Source organism: Oreochromis aureus, linkage group 3 (genome assembly GCF_013358895.1).
Source record: "Oreochromis aureus strain Israel breed Guangdong linkage group 3, ZZ_aureus, whole genome shotgun sequence".
In the NCBI taxonomy this organism is placed as follows: domain Eukaryota; kingdom Metazoa; phylum Chordata; class Actinopteri; order Cichliformes; family Cichlidae; genus Oreochromis; species Oreochromis aureus.
Genome location: NC_052944.1, coordinates 127,790,650 through 127,810,324, shown reverse-complemented (window position 1 = coordinate 127,810,324; position 19,675 = coordinate 127,790,650). Strand labels below are relative to the sequence as shown.

The 19,675-nt window shown below is 43.4% G+C and overlaps 3 protein-coding genes across 3 annotated transcripts; 1 reads left to right on the top strand and 2 right to left on the bottom strand.

Moving 5' to 3' along the window:
• Nucleotides 1–993: 993 nt before the first annotated feature.
• LOC120435296 lies at nt 994–2,512 on the bottom strand. Its single transcript, XM_039604606.1, has 2 exons — nt 1,894–2,512; nt 994–1,559 (listed from the first exon to the last, which is right to left on the bottom strand). Exons 1-2 carry the CDS (start codon nt 1,952–1,954, stop codon nt 994–996), a joined length of 627 nt encoding a protein of 208 aa, XP_039460540.1. The 5' UTR covers nt 1,955–2,512.
• Nucleotides 2,513–6,922: 4,410 nt separating this feature from the next.
• Nucleotides 6,923–8,421, top strand: LOC120435293. The gene is made up of 4 exons (XM_039604597.1): nt 6,923–7,054; nt 7,577–7,677; nt 7,824–7,911; nt 8,029–8,421. Exons 1-4 carry the CDS (start codon nt 6,923–6,925, stop codon nt 8,404–8,406), a joined length of 699 nt encoding a protein of 232 aa, XP_039460531.1. The 3' UTR covers nt 8,407–8,421.
• A 698-nt stretch (nt 8,422–9,119) lies between these two features.
• Nucleotides 9,120–10,481, bottom strand: LOC120439330 (putative nuclease HARBI1). Its single transcript, XM_039610207.1, has 2 exons — nt 9,471–10,481; nt 9,120–9,361 (listed from the first exon to the last, which is right to left on the bottom strand). Exons 1-2 carry the CDS (start codon nt 10,335–10,337, stop codon nt 9,143–9,145), a joined length of 1,086 nt encoding a protein of 361 aa, XP_039466141.1. The 5' UTR covers nt 10,338–10,481; the 3' UTR covers nt 9,120–9,142.
• Nucleotides 10,482–19,675: the final 9,194 nt, after the last annotated feature.

Sequence of the window (19,675 nt, the reverse complement as noted above, 5' to 3'; positions counted from 1 at the left end):
GTTTCACAATGTGCATGAACTCAAAATCTTTAGAGTTTCATATTTATAAAGTATCACAAAGAATACATTTATACCATTGTGTGAGCTACACTTCTTGTAAAAAATAAACTGATTGGTAATGCGTTTGAGAAAAGCTCCTGCTGTGACCTTCCTTCTGTGAGGACAACAACACACACACACACACACACACACACACGCAGAGAGAGAGAGAGAGAGAGGGGGAGATCATTAATACAAAGGACTGGAGCTGGTTTTGGATTTTCACTTGTTGTTGGCTTTAATATGAACAGTCACATAAAATTTATTCCAATTTTTTGCCTTTGCTTCAATTAAGATGTTTCTTTAAATCTACCATACCTTTTATTGTTCAAAGAGTTTACTGACATAGTAAGGAAGTAGCTAGGGAACTCAGTAAGTATGAGCAACAATAGCTTAGGGACAGCTTCTACAATAAAGAGGATTTCATCATCTACACTTCGTCAAAAAGTACCGTATTAAAAACAATTCAGCAGACCCTCAGATTGCGGATACAAACTGTTTTCAGCGGTAGAGGTACGCTTCGTGTACTTATCAACATACAGTTTAGAGGCTTGCATTAGAGTGCTTTGGTGCTTGGGCCTCTTTTATTTAGCAAGGGTATACCACTGTGAATTTAGCTATCATATGTTTGACATGCAACTAAAAATTTGAAAATATATATTTTTTTTAAATCAGTAACTTTGCAAATTTAGAGGAAATGTTTTTCGGACAACATATGTGTCACATTTTAAACAGGGTTTGAATAATCAGCGCTGACATACAGACATTTATGCCCTGGGTATAACAGACATGCTTACCTTGTGAAAGGCCCTTGGATTTCTTGGAGCAGAGAAACACGCTGTATTGTTGCTTTTCTCTATTGTATAAGCAAAGTCGACCGCCCGTGACTAGGATGTTGGTGTTAACATGTCTTTTATTTCATTCACACAGACAATGAATACTGAACAGCATACATTAAACCAGGTGTCTCCCAACCCAGTAGTTACCAATCATGCGAATCATGGCTGGTTTAACACAACGGGCATAACTACTTGCTTCTATCAGCCTAGCAATATTGTCGTTAATTGCACATACTATATGTTGTGATGATCTCAGTTCAGTCATGGTGTGTTCTGCAATCCTGCTGAATTGTGTTTTAGTCCCATCGTTTGTGTATGCGCGTACAAACAGGCGTATGGCGGGGATGAATCGGAATGTCTTGAGCCTCAGCATCACATCGTCGTAGTAGGTGTCAAAGTAATACTCGGGCAGTTCGAGCAAACAGCTGTGTTGCACCTGACTGGGTTGAGCTGTTCGACATCCGTAGCATGTTTCCTGTAGAAAGGCCTTTAGCGCCAACATAACCAGGTGATGGGTTGCAAGCTTGATGTCAATAACGGTTTCCTTACACAGACCTGATCCTGTAGGATCCTGCAGCAACTGTGGAGAGGGGGGAGGAGGTGTTGGTGTGTGGATTAGCAACGCTGGTGGAGGTGGGGAGTCTGGAGAGTCTGTGAGGTCCCACGCTTGCATGTCTCGCTCTGAAAATGAGAACAATAAAAAGATGTTATATTTTGTTGCATAGATACACACACACACACACACACACACACACACACACACATTAAACCTACCATTTGGTTTATTTAGTTGCGAAAGAGTTTCCAGTTTCTAGTAGACATGCGTTGTGACTCCCCCAAAACACTCCCTCACCACAATCTACACAAAGTATAACTGCTCCGCTGTTATATTTAACAGTATACACATACCTATTACTGCCTTGCTATTCTAACTTAAATTTAGACCCATCTACGGCGTTTTCGCAGCATTGCTTTTTTACGATGAGTGCATCGGTGCATATACCTGTAGACGTACCTAGAGCTGCTGTGGCTTGGATGATGTTCCGGCTGTTTGTGATGGTTGATACCGACGTCATCCTGCACTCCTTAGTTAGAGGTGTTCCTTAGGTTGTGCTGTTGATGTTCCAAATGGTGAAAGAGGCCGTTTTATATGTATTGGACCAGACCACTAGGAGGTGTTGTTACCGCCCCAGGGGCTGACTTTAGTTTCAGGCGACCTCTGAGATGCAGAGATAAAGGTGTAAACAAAAGGTGAAAACTGTTTGGAGGATCGGATGGTCATTAGTAAGGTGGCTCCGCTGGACCTCTGACATAAGATAAAGGAGACTGTTTGTATCGAAAACTAAGTACAGTTGAGAAGCTCTTGATAAGGATGACCTCTTCTGCTGACTTTAGAGGGTCTAACTGTAACCCCCCCTCTGTCTAACTGTTGCAGAATTAAGAATCTGAAGTATCAGAGTTTATTTCTAAAGGAATACCTGTTGTTTGTGACACTCTGTTTGAACTATTAGCCTCTGTGTGTTTCAAAGCGCTAAAGAATATGAAATGCTCCTAAACTAGTTAAATTAAAAGTTAAATGCTCTTGCTGATGAACGATGTGTTATGCTCTCAAGGGCCTATGTAAAGTAGTGAGGAAAAATACAGGGTGTTTGATTAGGGCATTTTTATATAGGTGGGGGCTTGGTTTCAGCTGGCCTCTGAGATGCAGAGATAAAGGTGTGGGGGTGTAAGCAACAGGGGGGGGGGCAAAAAAAGTACAGGTATATTACTACTAGCAAGTCATTTATTAAGGTGGAATAACACAGAGAGACACACAACCACTCACAGTTAACCTGACCCCACTAACTGCATGTGTTTGGACTGTGGGAGGAAGCCGGAGTACCGGAGAGGACGCACACAAACACGGGAGGACATGAAGCTCAGCACTGAAACAAAGATGGTGGATTTGACCTCAGGACCAGGTGCGTAATTTCCAGGGGGGTTACGGGGGTCATAACCCCCCAATAATCAGATCCAGCCAATATAATTTCATCATTCCAGTTTATAAAATTATGAATTATCTTGCATAAATAGCTTGTCGAGTTTCTGTAATCATTTCAATTATTATCAGCAAAATAGTTTCATGTTTAATCATCTAGTAATTTAACCCCCCCCCTCCTTCGACACATACTTGGTCTTACCCAACCGGCTTTCTCTACGTAACCTTCGCTATTTGCTGTATGTTTGTTAGCGCAGTTGCTGGTGCTAACTAAATGCTTGCTAACTGAACTGTGGAGATATCAGACGTGAAAAGAGGCGGACATGTGACGCTATTTAATAGACCCTGTGCACGAGAAAATGCTAACTTCCTGCTTTAAGACCGGATGTGGGGTTTTACATTTCCGGTAGCTTTATTTTGCGGTCAATCGCTACTGCAGAGATGGATGCCAAAATCATGTCCAACATACGGAAACGGAAAGATCGCTTTAAATTACAAAGAGCAGAAGGTGGGACCGGTCACCATTGCTGTGTCCCTCTGTGTACTTCTGGGGGGAGATTTAACAAGATGTTAAGTTTCCACTCCTTTCCAAAAGATTCTGAATTGCGCACACAATGGCTGATAAAAATCAGAAGGGATGGCTTCACAGTTACAACCAGCTCTAGAATTTATAGTCGGCATTTTGAGACAGGAGAGATCTTTGTGTCTTCCTCTGGGAAGCGTTGTCTTCAGCCGAAAGCTGTTCCCTCCTTATTCCACTGGAATAATTTTTCAAAAAAGACGGAGCGACTCGGAGTTTGGGAGCGCCGCCCTCGACCTGTTCATACCGTAGCTATGGCAACCGTAGATTAGAACACAGAGGATGAAAACAATGTCTCTGATATGCCCATTGCTGGTTGTGCTGAGTCTGCTCCAGCCTCCATCCCCCTGATTGAAGACCACGACTATGCAATTCATTAAGCTATTTTCTAACTCTGTTACACAAGTCCTTTGATTGTGGTAGCCCGCATTAAATATGAAACTATATTACGGGAGATTGAGGAGCTTAGAAGGCAGCTTGAGTCTTATCATTTGACGCAGGGATTTGGACTGCAGCGATTTGCCACATTACCTGATGACATTCAGTACTATACAAGGTAAGAAATCCTGAAGTTTTCAACTAGTGACCCATGGCCTTAATAACATTACCACACAAATGTGCATGTTAACACGAGGCTGAAGTTGGTTTTCGTTTCTAGCCTCATCATTTTAACAATATTAATGTAACTTACCTCTGATCTGTATTACATTGACCAATAGAAAGTTGTAATGTCATCTGAAATTTAGCAATAGCTGCAGAAAAAAACTATATTAACATCCACCATTTAAATGCAGATTTCCGTCATATGAGCATTTGATGGCCTTTTGGAATCTAATCCAAGAGGCATCAAGCAGGATGGTGAGGGTCACCAGTGGTCAGAAGAGCCTTTCCACCAGCACATCCACCGAGAGTCCTGTAAACAGACCAACTGTAAGTTCTACAAAATTACTACCTGCTTGATCTGTGTGTGTTGCACATTTTTGTGACTGCAGCTATTTTTTTTCTCTTCCAGAAATTGTTGCCAATTGACAAGCTCATCTTGTTCCTGAATTATCTGCCAACCGGCTGTACACAAAGGCAGCTTTGTCACAAGTTTAACATCCACAGAGCTACAGTGAGTAGAACACTTGTGTCATGGTCAGTGTTGGTCAAGTTACTTGAAAAAAGTAATCAGTTACTAATTACTGATTACTTCCCCCCAAAAGTAATCCCGTTACTTTACTGATTACTTATTTTCAAAAGTAATCAATTACTTAGTTACTTAGTTACTTAGTTACTTTTTAAAAACACGATTTACAACCTGAATAGGTGATAAAGCGATAGATCTTTCAGCCCAATTCTACTTTTTCTGCATAATTCATCATACCAAATGTAATCAAATGGAAAAGTCTCTTTTTAAAACTTGTTTTATTAGTTTTAATCTTTTAACTTTATGCATCAAGCAAAATTTAATTATATGCAACATTCTCTGACTGGAAGAAATTTGTTTAACATTTAAACCTATTTTCTGCACATTCCAGCACATAAAATAAAATATTTTTTTGTGTTTACACTCACTCTTTCAAATAGATGCAAGTAAAACACAGCAGAAAATAAATAAAATCAAAGACTAGCGGTCCTGTTGCTCTATTTTCACCTGTAAAGCAGGACTTGGGTAGGCGGAGGTTTACCCTGGTGCAGGTGTGCTGCAGCGGTCAGTGGAAGAATCCGCGAGTTTCTCTGTGAATTTCACATTACGTCGTAGTACACTCGGTGCTTGCTTGGAAGTTTAGGGTTTTTCGCTGTAAAAGAAGTTTTCTTCCACGCACAACGGACACTAATGTTTTGTCACTTTTATGGAATCAAACTCAAAATAAGGTCAGTACGTCCACGCTTTAAACGCTGCATGCTACACTCTGTCCCGCACTCGATATATTATGATCTGCAGACAGCTGTTGTCACAACGTCGCACTCGCTTACGTCACTGTCATGAGACGTTCTCGCAAAAAATCACGGTTTTAGTAACGCAGTAACGCAGCGTTCCTACGTGAAAGTAACGGTAATCTAATTACCGTTTTTGCAATAGTAATCCCTTACATTACTCGTTACTTGAAAAAAGTAATCAGATTACAGTAACGCGTTACAAGTAACGCGTTACTGCCCATCTCTGGTCATGGTCCAACATTTTGTACACTTTGCTTGGATCTGTCTCCATCTGGATGGCACCTGGCAGAGTGAGAGCAAACTGCCCCACGGATTTTAGTGGGACTTATAAAAATACCCAGGTCATTCTGGACTGTACTGAAATGAGGTGCCAAATACCCTCCTCCCTTCTGCTCCAGAGTGAGGTATTTTAAACTTACAAGTCGCACTGCACTTTCAAAGCGCATATTGGCATGTTCCCCCATGGAACATTGACATTTGTCTCAGCACTTTTTGAAGGCTCCATCAGTGACAAGGAGATTTTCCATCACTCTGGCATCACCTCCCTCCTAACGCCTGAGATGGATATAATGGTGGGCAAAGGGTTTCTGGTAGATGAGCTAGTGCCTGGGAAAGTCCATCGCCCAGCCTTTTTGTCCAAGCAAGCTCAAATGTCAGAGTTGGATGTCCTTAGAACCCAGTCCATTGCACGTCTGAGGGTCCACATCGGGAGGGTTACAGAAAACAAACTTTTTGACACTGTCATCCCTCTCTCCATTTCTGGGAGTATAAACCAAATTTTTACTGTTCTCCTCAAATTATCAATACGGACCACTGGTCCAAAAATGGGTGGTTGATTAAAAGTTTGAAATGTGTGTAGTGTAGTGTATTTAGTTGGAGAAGTAGCCAGTGTTGGGAGAATACTTTACAATTGTATTTAGCTACTGAATACTGAATTCTTGCCTTTAAATGTATTTTGTAGCATATTCCATTACTTTGTCTAGTCAAAATACTGTATTCTGAATACTTTGAATATCTTTAGAATTGTCACGGGTTGCCGGGGCAAGCCATGTGTGAATATTAATGGACCCAAGATGCAGACTGCTTAAGTGTGAGTGAGCTTTATTAACAAAAGGTGAAACAAATAGGGGCGAGGTGGAAGAAAACCAAAACTTAAGAGTAAACTAAACTGGGAAAAGCTAAGCAAAAACAAACCTGAAACCTTGAATCCTTGAGACGTGAAACGGAGATGCAGGGAGAACAACGTGGGGAGAATGCACAGGAAAATGGAGGGGAACAACACAGACGAACCAGCAACTACTAAGACAGAAGACACGACTTAAATACACTCAGAGAAACACAGGCTGTGTCCCAATTCAGGGTCTGCACGCTTGAAGTACGCATTTTAAGTGCGATTACGTCACCGCCACGCGACGACAGCTGTCCCAATTCAAAGTGTACTCCAAATGCGTACTCCGAATGCGCCGTCGATTCCCCCAAATATCAAGCGTGGTCCGGTGCACGCTTCGTGGTCCCATATATCCCACAGTGCATAGCAGGACGCAGCCAGGTCAGTGCGTAATGATGTCATCAGCTGCGGAGGAGGTTGAAACGGCGGCGGAGGACAGCAACACCCACAAATGTAAGATATGTGTGAAGGAGCGATACAAATGCCAAGATGTGAAAGTTTATGGACGGTCAATAGTAAATGTCAAGGTGAATCATGTGACACCTGTTGGACCCACGTGACCGTAAATGCACAGACCCGCAAAGCTGTGAAACCACTACAAGTGCAATCAACTGTACTAATATGACCCTTCCTGTGCCGCAAACAGAAATGTCAACATATACCAGACAGGAATGTAGCTGTGTCCGCAGCACATCATATATACATACATTTGTTATATTTACCACACCTGCCATGTCAAATATTTCAAAGGGGATATTTCAAAGCGCCCTGAGGCGACTTTTGTCGTGATTCTGCGCTATCTAAACAAAACTGAATTGAATTGAATCAAAAATATGACAGAGAACCCCCGACCCCAACCTAGGGCCTGATAAAGTAAATGTCTTGCCCCAGTCAGTGCTGCCCCTGTCCCGCAATGAACCGTTTTGCCTGACTGTGCAGTGTGTATGTTCCACACAGCTGTACATGCTGAACAGACGGCAAATGGAGAAATGCTAAAACAGAAGTGCAGGATTGTGGGGAATGTAATCCAATGGCATGCTGCATTACAGGGACCAAGGAGCAGACTGTTGTTGCCAGACCTCATTCGACTCCGCCGTGACAATGAGCACCTGTTCACGGGTGCAAAACACTCAGCCACAGTGGGTTGGAGGTACAGCAACAGTATGAGGTTTACAAGTATTGAGGCACAAGGGACAGTGAACTGTCTGCCCTGTGGTCCCAATCCAGTACATCCTGCTGTGGATGCCATAAACGGAATGACCTGATATACATGTGCTCTCATATTTCGTCTGTCAGAGAAATCGTGGAGAAGATGGAGCTGGCGGGGAAAATCTCCCCTGTGCAGGCCAAACGCAAATGGGAGAACCTGAAGAGGAAATACAAAGTATGTACAGTGGTAGTGACAGATGTAACTCCACATGGAACACTGAAAAGTCACCTATGTAAACCTGCACTGTTGCTGTTGTTGCCAACTGCCACCTGTGATGTATCCTCCCCTCAGGAGTGCAAGTATCCAGCGACGGGCGAGGGTGCAAGTGGGAAGCCCACTGCCGCAACATGGCCCTGGTTTGGTGCCATGGATGAGGTGCTAGGACAGAGGCCCTCCACCAGGCCACCTGTCCTAATCTCCGACATCCAGGAGGACACACCAGGGCCCAGTGCAGCAGTGGGGAACCCACTCCCACACCAGGAGGGGCAGGCGGATGAGGAGCCGCCTGAGGCACGGGTGGCGAAAAGGAGGAGGGACGGGGAGGATGAGCTCATTGCCCTAATAAAAGAGGACATGGCTCAGCAACGCCAAATGGAGGAACGGAGAGCCGAGAGGATGGACAGGCTGATAGGTGTCCTCGAAAAGCTAGTGGAGCAGAAAAAGGACTGAGTCGTGTCCACAGACAGCCACTGTACATAGTTGCACTTTATTCATGCTGGCACCCCAACCTTTGTTTTGTACAAACATGATTATTTCAGTGATCAGGTTTTCGTAAATACAACTCAATGTACATAGTTGCACTTTATTTATGTTATTGTTCCAACCTTTGTTCTGCACAAACAAGATGATTTCAGTTATGTAAATAAAGATAGTGGGAACATCCCAACTGTGAGTGCATGTCTGTCACTAACTACATATCACAATTTCGGGGGGCCTGACCTATTGCACATGCCACATTGTGAAAATAAAAACAGTGCAATGTAAAACACAACATGATTGTGGGAAATGCACTGCCCACTGTGGTCCAGGATAAACCTGAGTGTCCCAGCATGCACATACATCATCAACCAGGCCTGACATTTGCCTGAGCAGGGAGTCTTGGGCAGTGCTGCTTGGTCCGCTGGACCAGGACCACAGAGATGAGGGAGGTGCCACAGGTAAGACCCCCGGTTCGCATAGCCGGGTACTGAGTGGAGCATCCCACATAGGCGTCCCCAGATGTTGCCCAGGCATGCTCATTCCACTGTCCACCGCAACATCCTCCACTTGGGTCTGCAGGGCTGGTGAAACCGACAGCTGCCATGTCACTAGATTGTAAACATGGCGGTGGGAAAATGACATGGTAACAACAAGCATGTTAAGACAGATCTGTCACGTGAAATCCCAGCACTGTGCAGATGCACCACTAAGGGATACTTGCCTGCTGACAATAATCGTGGTCTGGGGGTACCTCCTCCAGGGCAGACACCTCAGCAGATAGCTGGTCGCGCCAGTGTGCACCACTGACTGCCTCCACACCAGTCTCCCCCTCATCTTGGGCATCATCCTCGGGCTCCTCATCTGGGGCCACAATGTCACCAGCACCGATGCAGATGTTGTGCAGCACGGCACATGCTGTTATGACCTGCGACAGATGTTTAATCATGTAAGTACAGTGTACATGCCAGAGTATACACTATAGTTGCCATTATGATTGGACAAACAACAATGATGCTCGTATTAGCGTGACATACATGTGGCACGAAGGTGTGGTGCACCTCCAGCGCTTGCAGGAAGATGACACGGAACCTCGTCTTCATCATTCCAAAGGCACGCTCTATGACAGAGCGTGCCCTGGAGTGATGTGCGTTACAGCGCTGGGCTCCCGCACCGTGGACTGGCCTCTTGTAGGGGGTGATGAGGGGGAGTGGATGTTGGAGACATGGGTACCCTCCATCTGCAAGGATAAAATGCCCTGGGGGAGGGTAACGGGCCTGTCGGTACAGTGGGCTGTGGCGGAGGACCCTGGAGTCATGCACTGACCCCGGCCAGCCCACATGTGTATCGACAAAGCGGCCCTGATGGTCACATACCACCTGCAGGATTATGGACGGGAACAACTTCCTGTTCCTGTAGCACTGACCGTCAGGGCCACTGGGGGGCTTGATGCGGACATGGCAGAAGTCAATCTCACCAGCAGCCTTCACAAAGGCCCTGTGGCCTGCCAGCTGTGCAAACCCATTGGACATGGCATCTAGGTCTTCTGGGGTCCGTGGGAGGTGGATGACCTGGTGGCGCGTGGCCACCACCACCTCTGTGACCCTGTGCACGATGCGTTGGACAGTGGAACGGGGTATTGCGAACACCCTGGACACGACCCTGTAGGCTGCTCCACTCGCCAGCCAGAAGAGGAACACACGGGCCTCGATCGGGGCACCCCACCCATGTCTCCGTTCCTGGTTCAGTAGATTCAGCAGCGCTGTCACGGACTTCCTGCTGAGGCGGAAATCAGGCCTGGTGTCCTCATTATTGAAGAATCTGTCCAGGACTGGGACACTCAGGTTAATTCTGCAGTACAGGGGTCTGGTCTGGTGAAAGTAAATACAGGACATGACAGACATTCTTTTATTCTAGTTATTATTCTGATTGTTGCTGTTCTTATTTTCGCAGGCAGTGGACACTGTGCTTGTGGTGACCCAACTACCAACCTCTGTATATTTTATCTATTTTATTTTATTGTTTACTCTATTTAATTTGTAACATGTATACACACACACACACACACACGTAGGAAAACATATGTAGTATACACATCCAGTAATGCATACACTCTTATATTGTACATATATTTATTACTCTCAGATTTAGCCATTCTTATATTTTGCTTGTTTTATGTTATTGTATTTTTGCACGCCTCTGTTGCTTGTGAAGCTCGCACACAAGAATTTCACTCGCATGTACTGTACCAGTGTACCTGCACATGTGTCCTGGCTGCGGGCGCACACACTCCTATTTGGGACTCACATCTACAGTGACATATATCAGGGTGTTACGCTAGTACACAGGTACACACGTCATATATCTCAGGGGGGAGGAATGTCACCATGTATTTATCACTGTACCTGCACGTGGGTGTCCCGTAGTCGCAACAGGATCATTCGTCTGTGATGGGTGGGTTGTTGGGGCTCTTCCATTAGCAGGGAGATTGCACACGCAAGGACGTGGTCTGTGTCCATGTTGCCGATCGGGAGGGGTGGTACAGGCAGGCACAGCTGGTGACGCGGATTCAAAGGGTAGACCGTCCCATTTCACGAACCTCTCACTTCCGCACTTCCCGTACTCATAGTACGCACCGTACGTAGTACGCGTAGTGCGCGTACTTCAAGCGTGCAGACCCTGAATTGGGACACAGCCACAGGGAGATTACACACAGTTGGGGGACACAGCTGGGAGTGATTAACGTGACGAGATCAGGGAGGCAAACTGAAAACACTCACATGAGATGCAGACCTTCATAATAAAACAGGAAACACATACACGTAATGACACGACACACAAACTTAACACAGACAGGGGGACACAGAACATAGGAACATGAAACGTGAAAAAGGAGAGTATAGAAACCCAGAATAAACAAAACCACAGAATAATAATAAACTAAAACATAAACACGGAGTCACAGACTCCGGACCATGACAAGAATATTGCTATTATTTTAAATTCATGTATTTAGTTACTCCCCAACAATGTAAGTAGCAAATTTTGTTACTTAAGTAAAATTGATAAACAGCTAACACACCCCCTTTCCTGGATAAAGTTCAATAATAAATCACTTGATGTATTACTGTTACTCTGCAAATAAAACTGCCTTACTTTATCCGCATTGTCTGTTGCTCTGTTCTGTGTGGTTCTTATTGACTGCAATAGATTTTCTAAAGATACTAAATACTGTTTCCCTGGAATTCTGAAATAAAAGCTGTATAGGAATTTCTTTTATTCATGTATTAATCACATTATTTTATTGTATGATGCCTTGGTGCTACTGGATTTAAACATGTTTCACACTCATACAGTAAGACAAATGGTGGGGGTCTAGTAAGGAAGTTGGGGGAAGCAGACAACTCCACAGGAAGAGTCTTTTGTCTCTTCGAGGACTCTGGGAGGTAGCAAGGGAGTGTGAACCTTAAGGTGTGAAACAGCAGTTGTTTCAGGCTGAGAAACACCAAACACTCTTCATGTTATCATTCATATTTCATCAACACAACTATGTTATTTCTTTTGTGTCCACTGGGTTAGAAAGTGACCTGCAGAATCATCTCTTCCCCAGTTCGAGACCACTTCACTCACAGACTAACACCTCTCTGTAGCTCACACACACCGTGACGTCAGACACAATGACCTGCTTTCTGCCAAAACAAAAAACATGATTCTGATGTTACAAAGGTCTCACACACGAATCAGGATGCAGAAAAGCTGTTGCCCATCTGAGGTGCGAGGAAGAAACTGAACTCATGGATAGCTGCATGCTTGAGTTATCATAGCTCTGTTTCAGTCCCTCTGATGTGTTCTCAACCAGCCCCTGTTCTGAAAATGTGTAGCCTGCTCATCAGTATCGTGCGAGATCAATCAATTGGAGACCAGAACAACAAACGACGGAGGCTCCAGTAGAGTGCAATCAAACGATGAGTTTATTAACACAGGAGAAGAAACATCAGCATATGTCTCCTCTGACAAAAATACACTGGATGCTGGTTTTATAGCAATGAGGATCACGCCTCCACATACACGTCAAACAGGTCAAAAATACATTGTGCACAGTCATTGTTTACAGACAAGGGTACATCTTGTACATCTCTAATAACTATAAACAGACATATAACTTCTCTTTTCTATAACAGTTGCCTTTTAAGGTAATAAACTTCAAGCTTCAGGGTCTCTAAGGGCTAATTATTGACCCTCGTCATCAATCACTAAGTAGACTGAATTGGAGCAGGTCTCAAAGAGAAGCAGAAGACACTTGGGCCTTGCTCAGGCCTGCTGCTAGATTTATGTGTATTGTAAGCATACATGAAATTAACCTGCTATGTTCTCATCTTCCCTCAACATGTATCACCTGGACATCGCACCAGTGAAGCTTAAAACCCTCTTGGATGGAACATCAACTCCAAACGAGCACAGATATGCAATGTGTATAAAATGATCATAACTAAACCTGTGAATAGAAAGGTCAATGTGATGACAAACATATTCAATGCAATATTAACCCTGTGAGAAATATTATGCAATAAAAGAATCTCTGAATCCTAACATTCCCTCTTTTGACATTCCAACAAGGAATGTCACCACACTTCGTGTTGTATCACTCCCTACCCCACTCTATGGGTTCTAAGTTCATCTGGTAGATGGACTCCACCCAGCCAGGGTTCGCAACCCTCGCCATTATCTTTACCAACAATCCTCTGACACAAGGAATGATACAACAACCAGCGATGATCAGTATTCCCAAAAGTACAGCCAAGGAAAACATCACTGACATAGCCACACCTTTCCATTGTCCAAACACGGATGTCATCCAGGACGCCAGCAGGTTTCCGATACCTGAGTGCTCATGCATGGTTTTAGACAAAGTTTTCAGGCCCTCCAGAGCTCGGGTTACTGAGCCATCTGGCGCAGTGTTATTGGGAATAAAGGTGCAGCACATCTCTCCGAACATGGCACACACGCCTCCCTTCTCTGCCAACAACATATCAAGGGCCCTTCGATTCTGCACTCCCATCAGCAAACTCGGACCCAATTGTTCCGCAAACCCCACCATGGCGTCCCTGGTTAGGTTAGAGAGTCTCAGCAGATTGTAATGAACATAGTTAATGCGATCCACATTCTTATTAGGCGTCACCCAAATGAATATGCTTTCAAATCCTGAAGCTACTTGGTCTGCCAGCTTATACTCGTTTGGAACTCCCCTGGGCACTCCTATGGAGTCTATCCAGGTCGGAGAGTCTAACCTAGGGTCATATGCATGTGTACCCTGGGTCCCTCTTTTTGCCAAAATGTGTCTCTTACGTCTGGCTGCTAAAGTAAGCCTGACTGGAGCATATCATGGGGTGATTGCAGACCCACACATCATATGCTCTCCAGCTGCTACTAGCTCCTGCACACTTAATGACGTCACACAAATCAAACGTGAATGAGCTGGTAGACCCTTTAACATAATTCAACTCTATGCCATTATTCATGCTGAGACACCCATCACCTTTACCTGACACCTCGCGCTTTTGTCTTTTTACCGATCCCGTTTTGGCAACTACAGTCTCAGGAAGTGCTGTGCTGGACTGGCCTCCGTGTTCAGACAAGTGGTCCGGAGTGCCCTGCAAAATATAGACAATAAACAACACAGCCATAGTTAATATCACTGTATACAATAGACATGTAGTTGTAAGGAACATTCTAATCAGTTTTTCTCATTACGTGTCTCTGATTCGTGTGTTTGCATCATGTTATATAAACTTTGTATCCTGAAATGAAACTCCCCTTCCTTTTTTTGAGTTCTCAACTGGTCACCGCTCCTTTCTGCTGGCGTGGCGACCTTCTGCCCTGCTCTTCTTCTTTCTTCGGCCTCCCAGGTGGACTACTGGTTGGCCCGTTGCACAGGTGAGAGGATTTATTCTGCCTCTGTTTGTTGACACCTGTGTTAGTTGAAGACGAGTCTTCCTCAACCAAGCTCTCATGTGCTGGTGCACACTGTGACCAGTGAAACCAAGTGTCGCCTTTCCCTTTCAGTTGAACTGCTGTAGTCGTCCTGGCAATCACCTCATAAGGACCCGTCCAGCGTGGCTCCTTCCACTTGCGTTCGATAACCTTCAGCCACACCACCTTCGCAGTTTCCCTTTAAGTTTGGTGTACAGCTTCTTACGAACACCAGCAGTTTATCTTCTAAACAGGATTCAGTTGATTTTAATCCTTTAACTTAAACATGAAAATAACAATTTCTGCCTCAGTTTTACCATATCTAACTGATCGAAAACCCCAAAAGTCATAAGATGATCCTAAAACCCATTCCAAATTAACCTTAAATTCCCCCTTTTGTGACACATCTCATGTGTCACAAACTCAAAATGCTTCACCCGAGCTTAGGAAATTAAAGAAAAAGGTTAGTCATATCATTTCTCAAAACACCTCAGCAATCCTCCGGCCCTGCAAACCTGTGTTTAAGGAATGAAATCAAATTAATCATCATGTCAAATCTTTTCTTGGCTCCATCCACAGCCTGCATCCTTGGAACTTCCTAGAAAACAAAACCTGTATGTTAACCTCAACTTCACATTTCATACTGAGTTTTCCTCACTTATGATCCAATCTGTGTCATAAAAAAGAAAACTTAAAACAGAACAGTTATCAGTCATGTGTTTAACCTTAGTCCAGTCCTTATCTCAGTGTCCAGTCGGTCCTCGTCCATCCAGTCACTGTCCATTTACACACATCCATTCACATGCATTCACACCAGGTATTGCTGACAGTGGAGACTCCCGCGCGAATCATTAGATTCTCCACTCTTAGCAACATGAGCTCATTCATTTGTTTTATTTTTTTTTAGGAAAATAGTTCTTTATGCTTTTGACTGGATTGGCTCGCGGCAATCCTTTTAGACAGAGACTTTCAATCTGATCAGATCCCCACAGGTAACCTCCTCAGCCAGTTGTAATCTGGAAAGCCCACCTGATATTTGCTCTCCCGAGAATATTCACTGTTGCAGGCCTGCTTAGAACAAAAATGAGAAGAAAGAGAGCTGATTATTAGCTCATGAAAGCACAAAACAAAATCTCCTGACAGGTTTTCTCTAAGTGCACTGTTACAAAAATAATGGGCCCCTCTCAGACATGTCCATGCTTAATCAAACTCCCTCTATTAAAATAAAAAAAACAACAGCCTCAAAAATCTAAAACTATCTTAAATTTCACCCGTTCAATGCACCCTGGACCTCGTCAAAAGCTGCACCGTTCTGCACACAACAATGTCCCCCTTTAGCACTTTGCCATACTTAGCTTCAGCATAAGATTTAAACCCATTACAACAACGTATCATCACTAAATTATAAATTTCCTGTCCAAATCTGCACCTCTGAACAGACCTGACCACCGTAAGCAATTATCCTGTTACTTTACCATTATATATTTCGCCAAATAATCCTCCCCACTCACTGCTCTGTTTCCTCAACTGAAAGCCTCAGTCACACAGACACACAGGAAACTTCTTCGTCCCCATTCATTCCAGCTAATTTACATACTGAGCCATATCTCAACTTCAAGCTTTAAGTGTATTTTATTAAACATTCACACCATTCCATCACTCATAAAAGTAGCAAGCTGATTTTCATTGCATATGTTTGTGTTCTTAGCCAGGTTTAATAAATGTCTATGCATTAATCTTCATGAGCTCTTTTGTATTCTAAGGTTAATGCATTTTCTATTTGTGTGTCTGATTGTGTATATGTTTCTTTTTGTGGTTTTTCAGACTCCTTTACAATTTTCCACTTAAACAGTCAGTTTTCTCTTTCCCAAATTTGCTAACCCAAATTTTGATTTCCCACCTTAAATAACAGCATTCCTTGTCTTCAGCCAGAAGTTAGAGCTTGCTTTTCAGGTTCAGGGACACATGGCGCTGTGAACAATTCAACCAGAAAGACAGGGAGTGTTTTCTCTCTTTGGCTCATCACTGGTCATTGTTAATGACATTTCCCCCTCCGCCTCAGCCCAGCGGCTTTACCCTTGCAGTCCCGTCTTCTTCACTTCATCTCACCAGTGAGTCTGAGCTCACAGGGACTTAGGCCGAGTAATCGTGACTGTGCCTGCCTTAGGTTGTCCCAGGGTTTCGAGGTGGGATCTTACCCGTCATGGGCTATCCAGCCTTCCATACTCGCCTGATACAGGGGCCAACTGGGCAGGGGTGCTATGAGGGGAGGGGACACACTGGCTCTGGAAATTTTCTTTGTTTCATCCAAAATTTGTCGAGATGAAAATGGCTTGCCCACTCTCCAACAGAGAGTCTACACTTTTACCGTACTGCTCAAAATCTCATTGTGGATCCCTGTTTTTGAAATAAATCAGATGTAAAATGCTCATTTTTTGCTTTTTGTTGCTGTTTTTGTTTTGTTTTGTTTTTTAAAATAGCATGCTTCTTATCATCTGCAGTGTGACAATTTTTTTTTTTATTTTTTTTTTTTACAGGCTAATCAACCTCTTGTTTTCTGTATTTACAATCTACAAACCCTCTTTAGTTCTACTAAATCTTGATCTAAAAACAATACACCCTTATTCCACGCACACACTTTTCTCTCAGACTTCCTCTGTTCACTCACTCTCCTATGTGTTATTATTACTTATTTATTATTTTGTACAAATCACACAGAATCATTCAAATCGAGTACTCACAACATTCACACACTTAGAATCATTCAAAATACGCTTTCCTAAGAGTATTTTATCAAACATACTTTTGAGACTCAGAAAGAGGAAGTACACAACACTCAGTAACTGCGTCTGTCCTCTTAAAAGAGAAGAGAAATAAACACATATGGGACAATTCTCCCCATCTTAGACAAAATGTGACCTTCAATGTCCTTTTCTAAGTCATGTTCTTCTCTACACACAACTCTTGGCCTCCAGGGCATAAAACTTTGAACATAATTTTTTACTTTTACCAGAACCAGACCTAATCCAAATCCTGTCTCATTCACTGCTGAAGTTCTAGCTCAATGAACACGTGTCGCAGTTTAAAATTAAAAGAGGAAGTAACTCACACCCAAGAACCGTGTGTGTGTGTTAATGTCTGTGTCCCTTCAAACGAAGAAAAGGTGAACATATATGGTGAGTTTTCCTCAATTTACACAAAATATGACATTAAATATCCTTTTTCTAATTCCTGTTCTTCTTTAAACACCATGAATGACCTCCAGGTCATAACCTTTGGACTTATAACTCTGATATAAGTCCACACAGCGCACCAAGCACAGAGGAAATTCAACCTCAGTGCTTCAGAATTCTCCTCAAAATTCAGAAACTGTTTCTGTCATTTATCTGCCCAAGAACTTCATCAAATGGACCTCGCCGGGTCCAGTAATCTTCAGCACATGTATCTCACTGCCACCAGTGAGGATTTAAAAACAGTTTCTTGTCTCAGTTTACCCAGTATTCACTTGTCAAATGGACCGCAGCCGATCCAGCAATATCAACACATATGTGTATCCTCATGTACACAACTTAATCTTCACTTGTATCACGGCACATCTAGTACTATTTTCAGAAGTACTTCACCATGGTAAACATTGATTTTCCTTTAAAATCAATTTACCGTTTAAACTCAAGACCACAGCTGACTCGATTCCCTGAAATCCTGAGTCAGTTAAACACCTTGCTCAACTCAAGGTGTCCTTTTCTCGGAGTTCCTCGTCCGAACTCATTCTTTTTACCCCGGCATCTCCACCGGAATGTTACGGGATCTTCCACTCTTACTTGGTGAAACAAGGTAACTTCGTAAGGTCTCTCCACTGTCTCACAGTAGCAAACAACCTGCGCCTTCAGAAGATCCCCTTCCCACGTGAATTCAATTTTCATAGACCCAAAAGTAAGCATATTATTTCCCTAGTCAAAAGTGAAACCGTGCCTCGCACAGTAATTCTTAATCCAACCTTAAAGTGAAACCAAAACCCTTCGTGTTTTGAAACTAAAAAGAGGAAGGAACAGCGCCCAATTTTAACTGCGCATGTTGTTACTGAGCAACACACACACAGAGACACAGACCCAGGGCAATTCTTCCTGGATCATTTATCAACATCCAAACCAACACAGTCAGCAGTGATTATTTTCTGGACCTCAGCGGATCCACCAAAATTCATGTAAGCATATAAACCATTCACCGAGTTATTTCTTTTCCTCAGACCACGCCGGATCTGGTAATATCAACAACGCTGCACACACAGAGTTATACAGCTGATTTTTCCTGTCAGACCACGCCGGATCTGTTAATATCAGCACAATAAACACTGATTCTCCTTCAAAATCAGTTTACCAAGAGCCACAAAACCATTTCTGACTCAATTTTCTGAACTTTCCGCCGTCTTGTTCCTCTGAACTTTTCACCAAATGGCTGCTATATGTCTCCGCCCTCGCAAGTTCCTTGGCGTGACTTCCTATTTCTTAATCAGAAGCTCTGGGGCCAGAGAACAGACACTTCCTCCTTCTGTCAGAAGTACTGTAGTCGGCCACCGACGCTTCCTCTTTTGGACCTGCTTGATATAAGACACTGACCAACACGGGGCCAGACAGCGCAGCTTTTATTTCACAAACTTCTTAAAACAGCCACAATTTTCAACACTTCAAAATGAACGCACCAAACCAGCTGAAATTCTTGCTCTAAAAACCAAGCACGTTTAATCACACCACTCTCTGTGCAGAGTTTTTTCCGTGCAGCTTACAGACAAGGCCTCAGTAAAAAACAGGAAGTGCAGGCCGACCAAGATGCTGCGCAGTTCTGTATTTCAGTTGTTTAGACACGCACAATGTCAAAAAAAACAATTATCTTCTTTTTCTGGTTAAAGTCAAAATCACACCGTTCAGCAAGGCATGCTCTTTTAATCAGTGAGAGACAAGCAACGTTATTTCTTACTCTTAAAGAGGCCTAAAGTACGTATTTCTTTTATTGTAAAGAAGGAAGTAAAAAGAGGAAGTTGGCCGCACCCAGTAGCTTCTTAGCTGAATCAATCTCTGATACTTATAACTTTTTAATAAAAACCCAATAATTTTAATGGCACAGACTAGCCAATGCTGGCAAGAATCACATCCAACAGACTCAAATCTCTCCTTCAGAAACAGATCCTCTCTCAGCAATTTCAGTCAGCTCTCTAAACTGCCTTAAACAATAACCAAGGAACTCAGGGAGGTGCTCCTCAATCATATATGCCGGG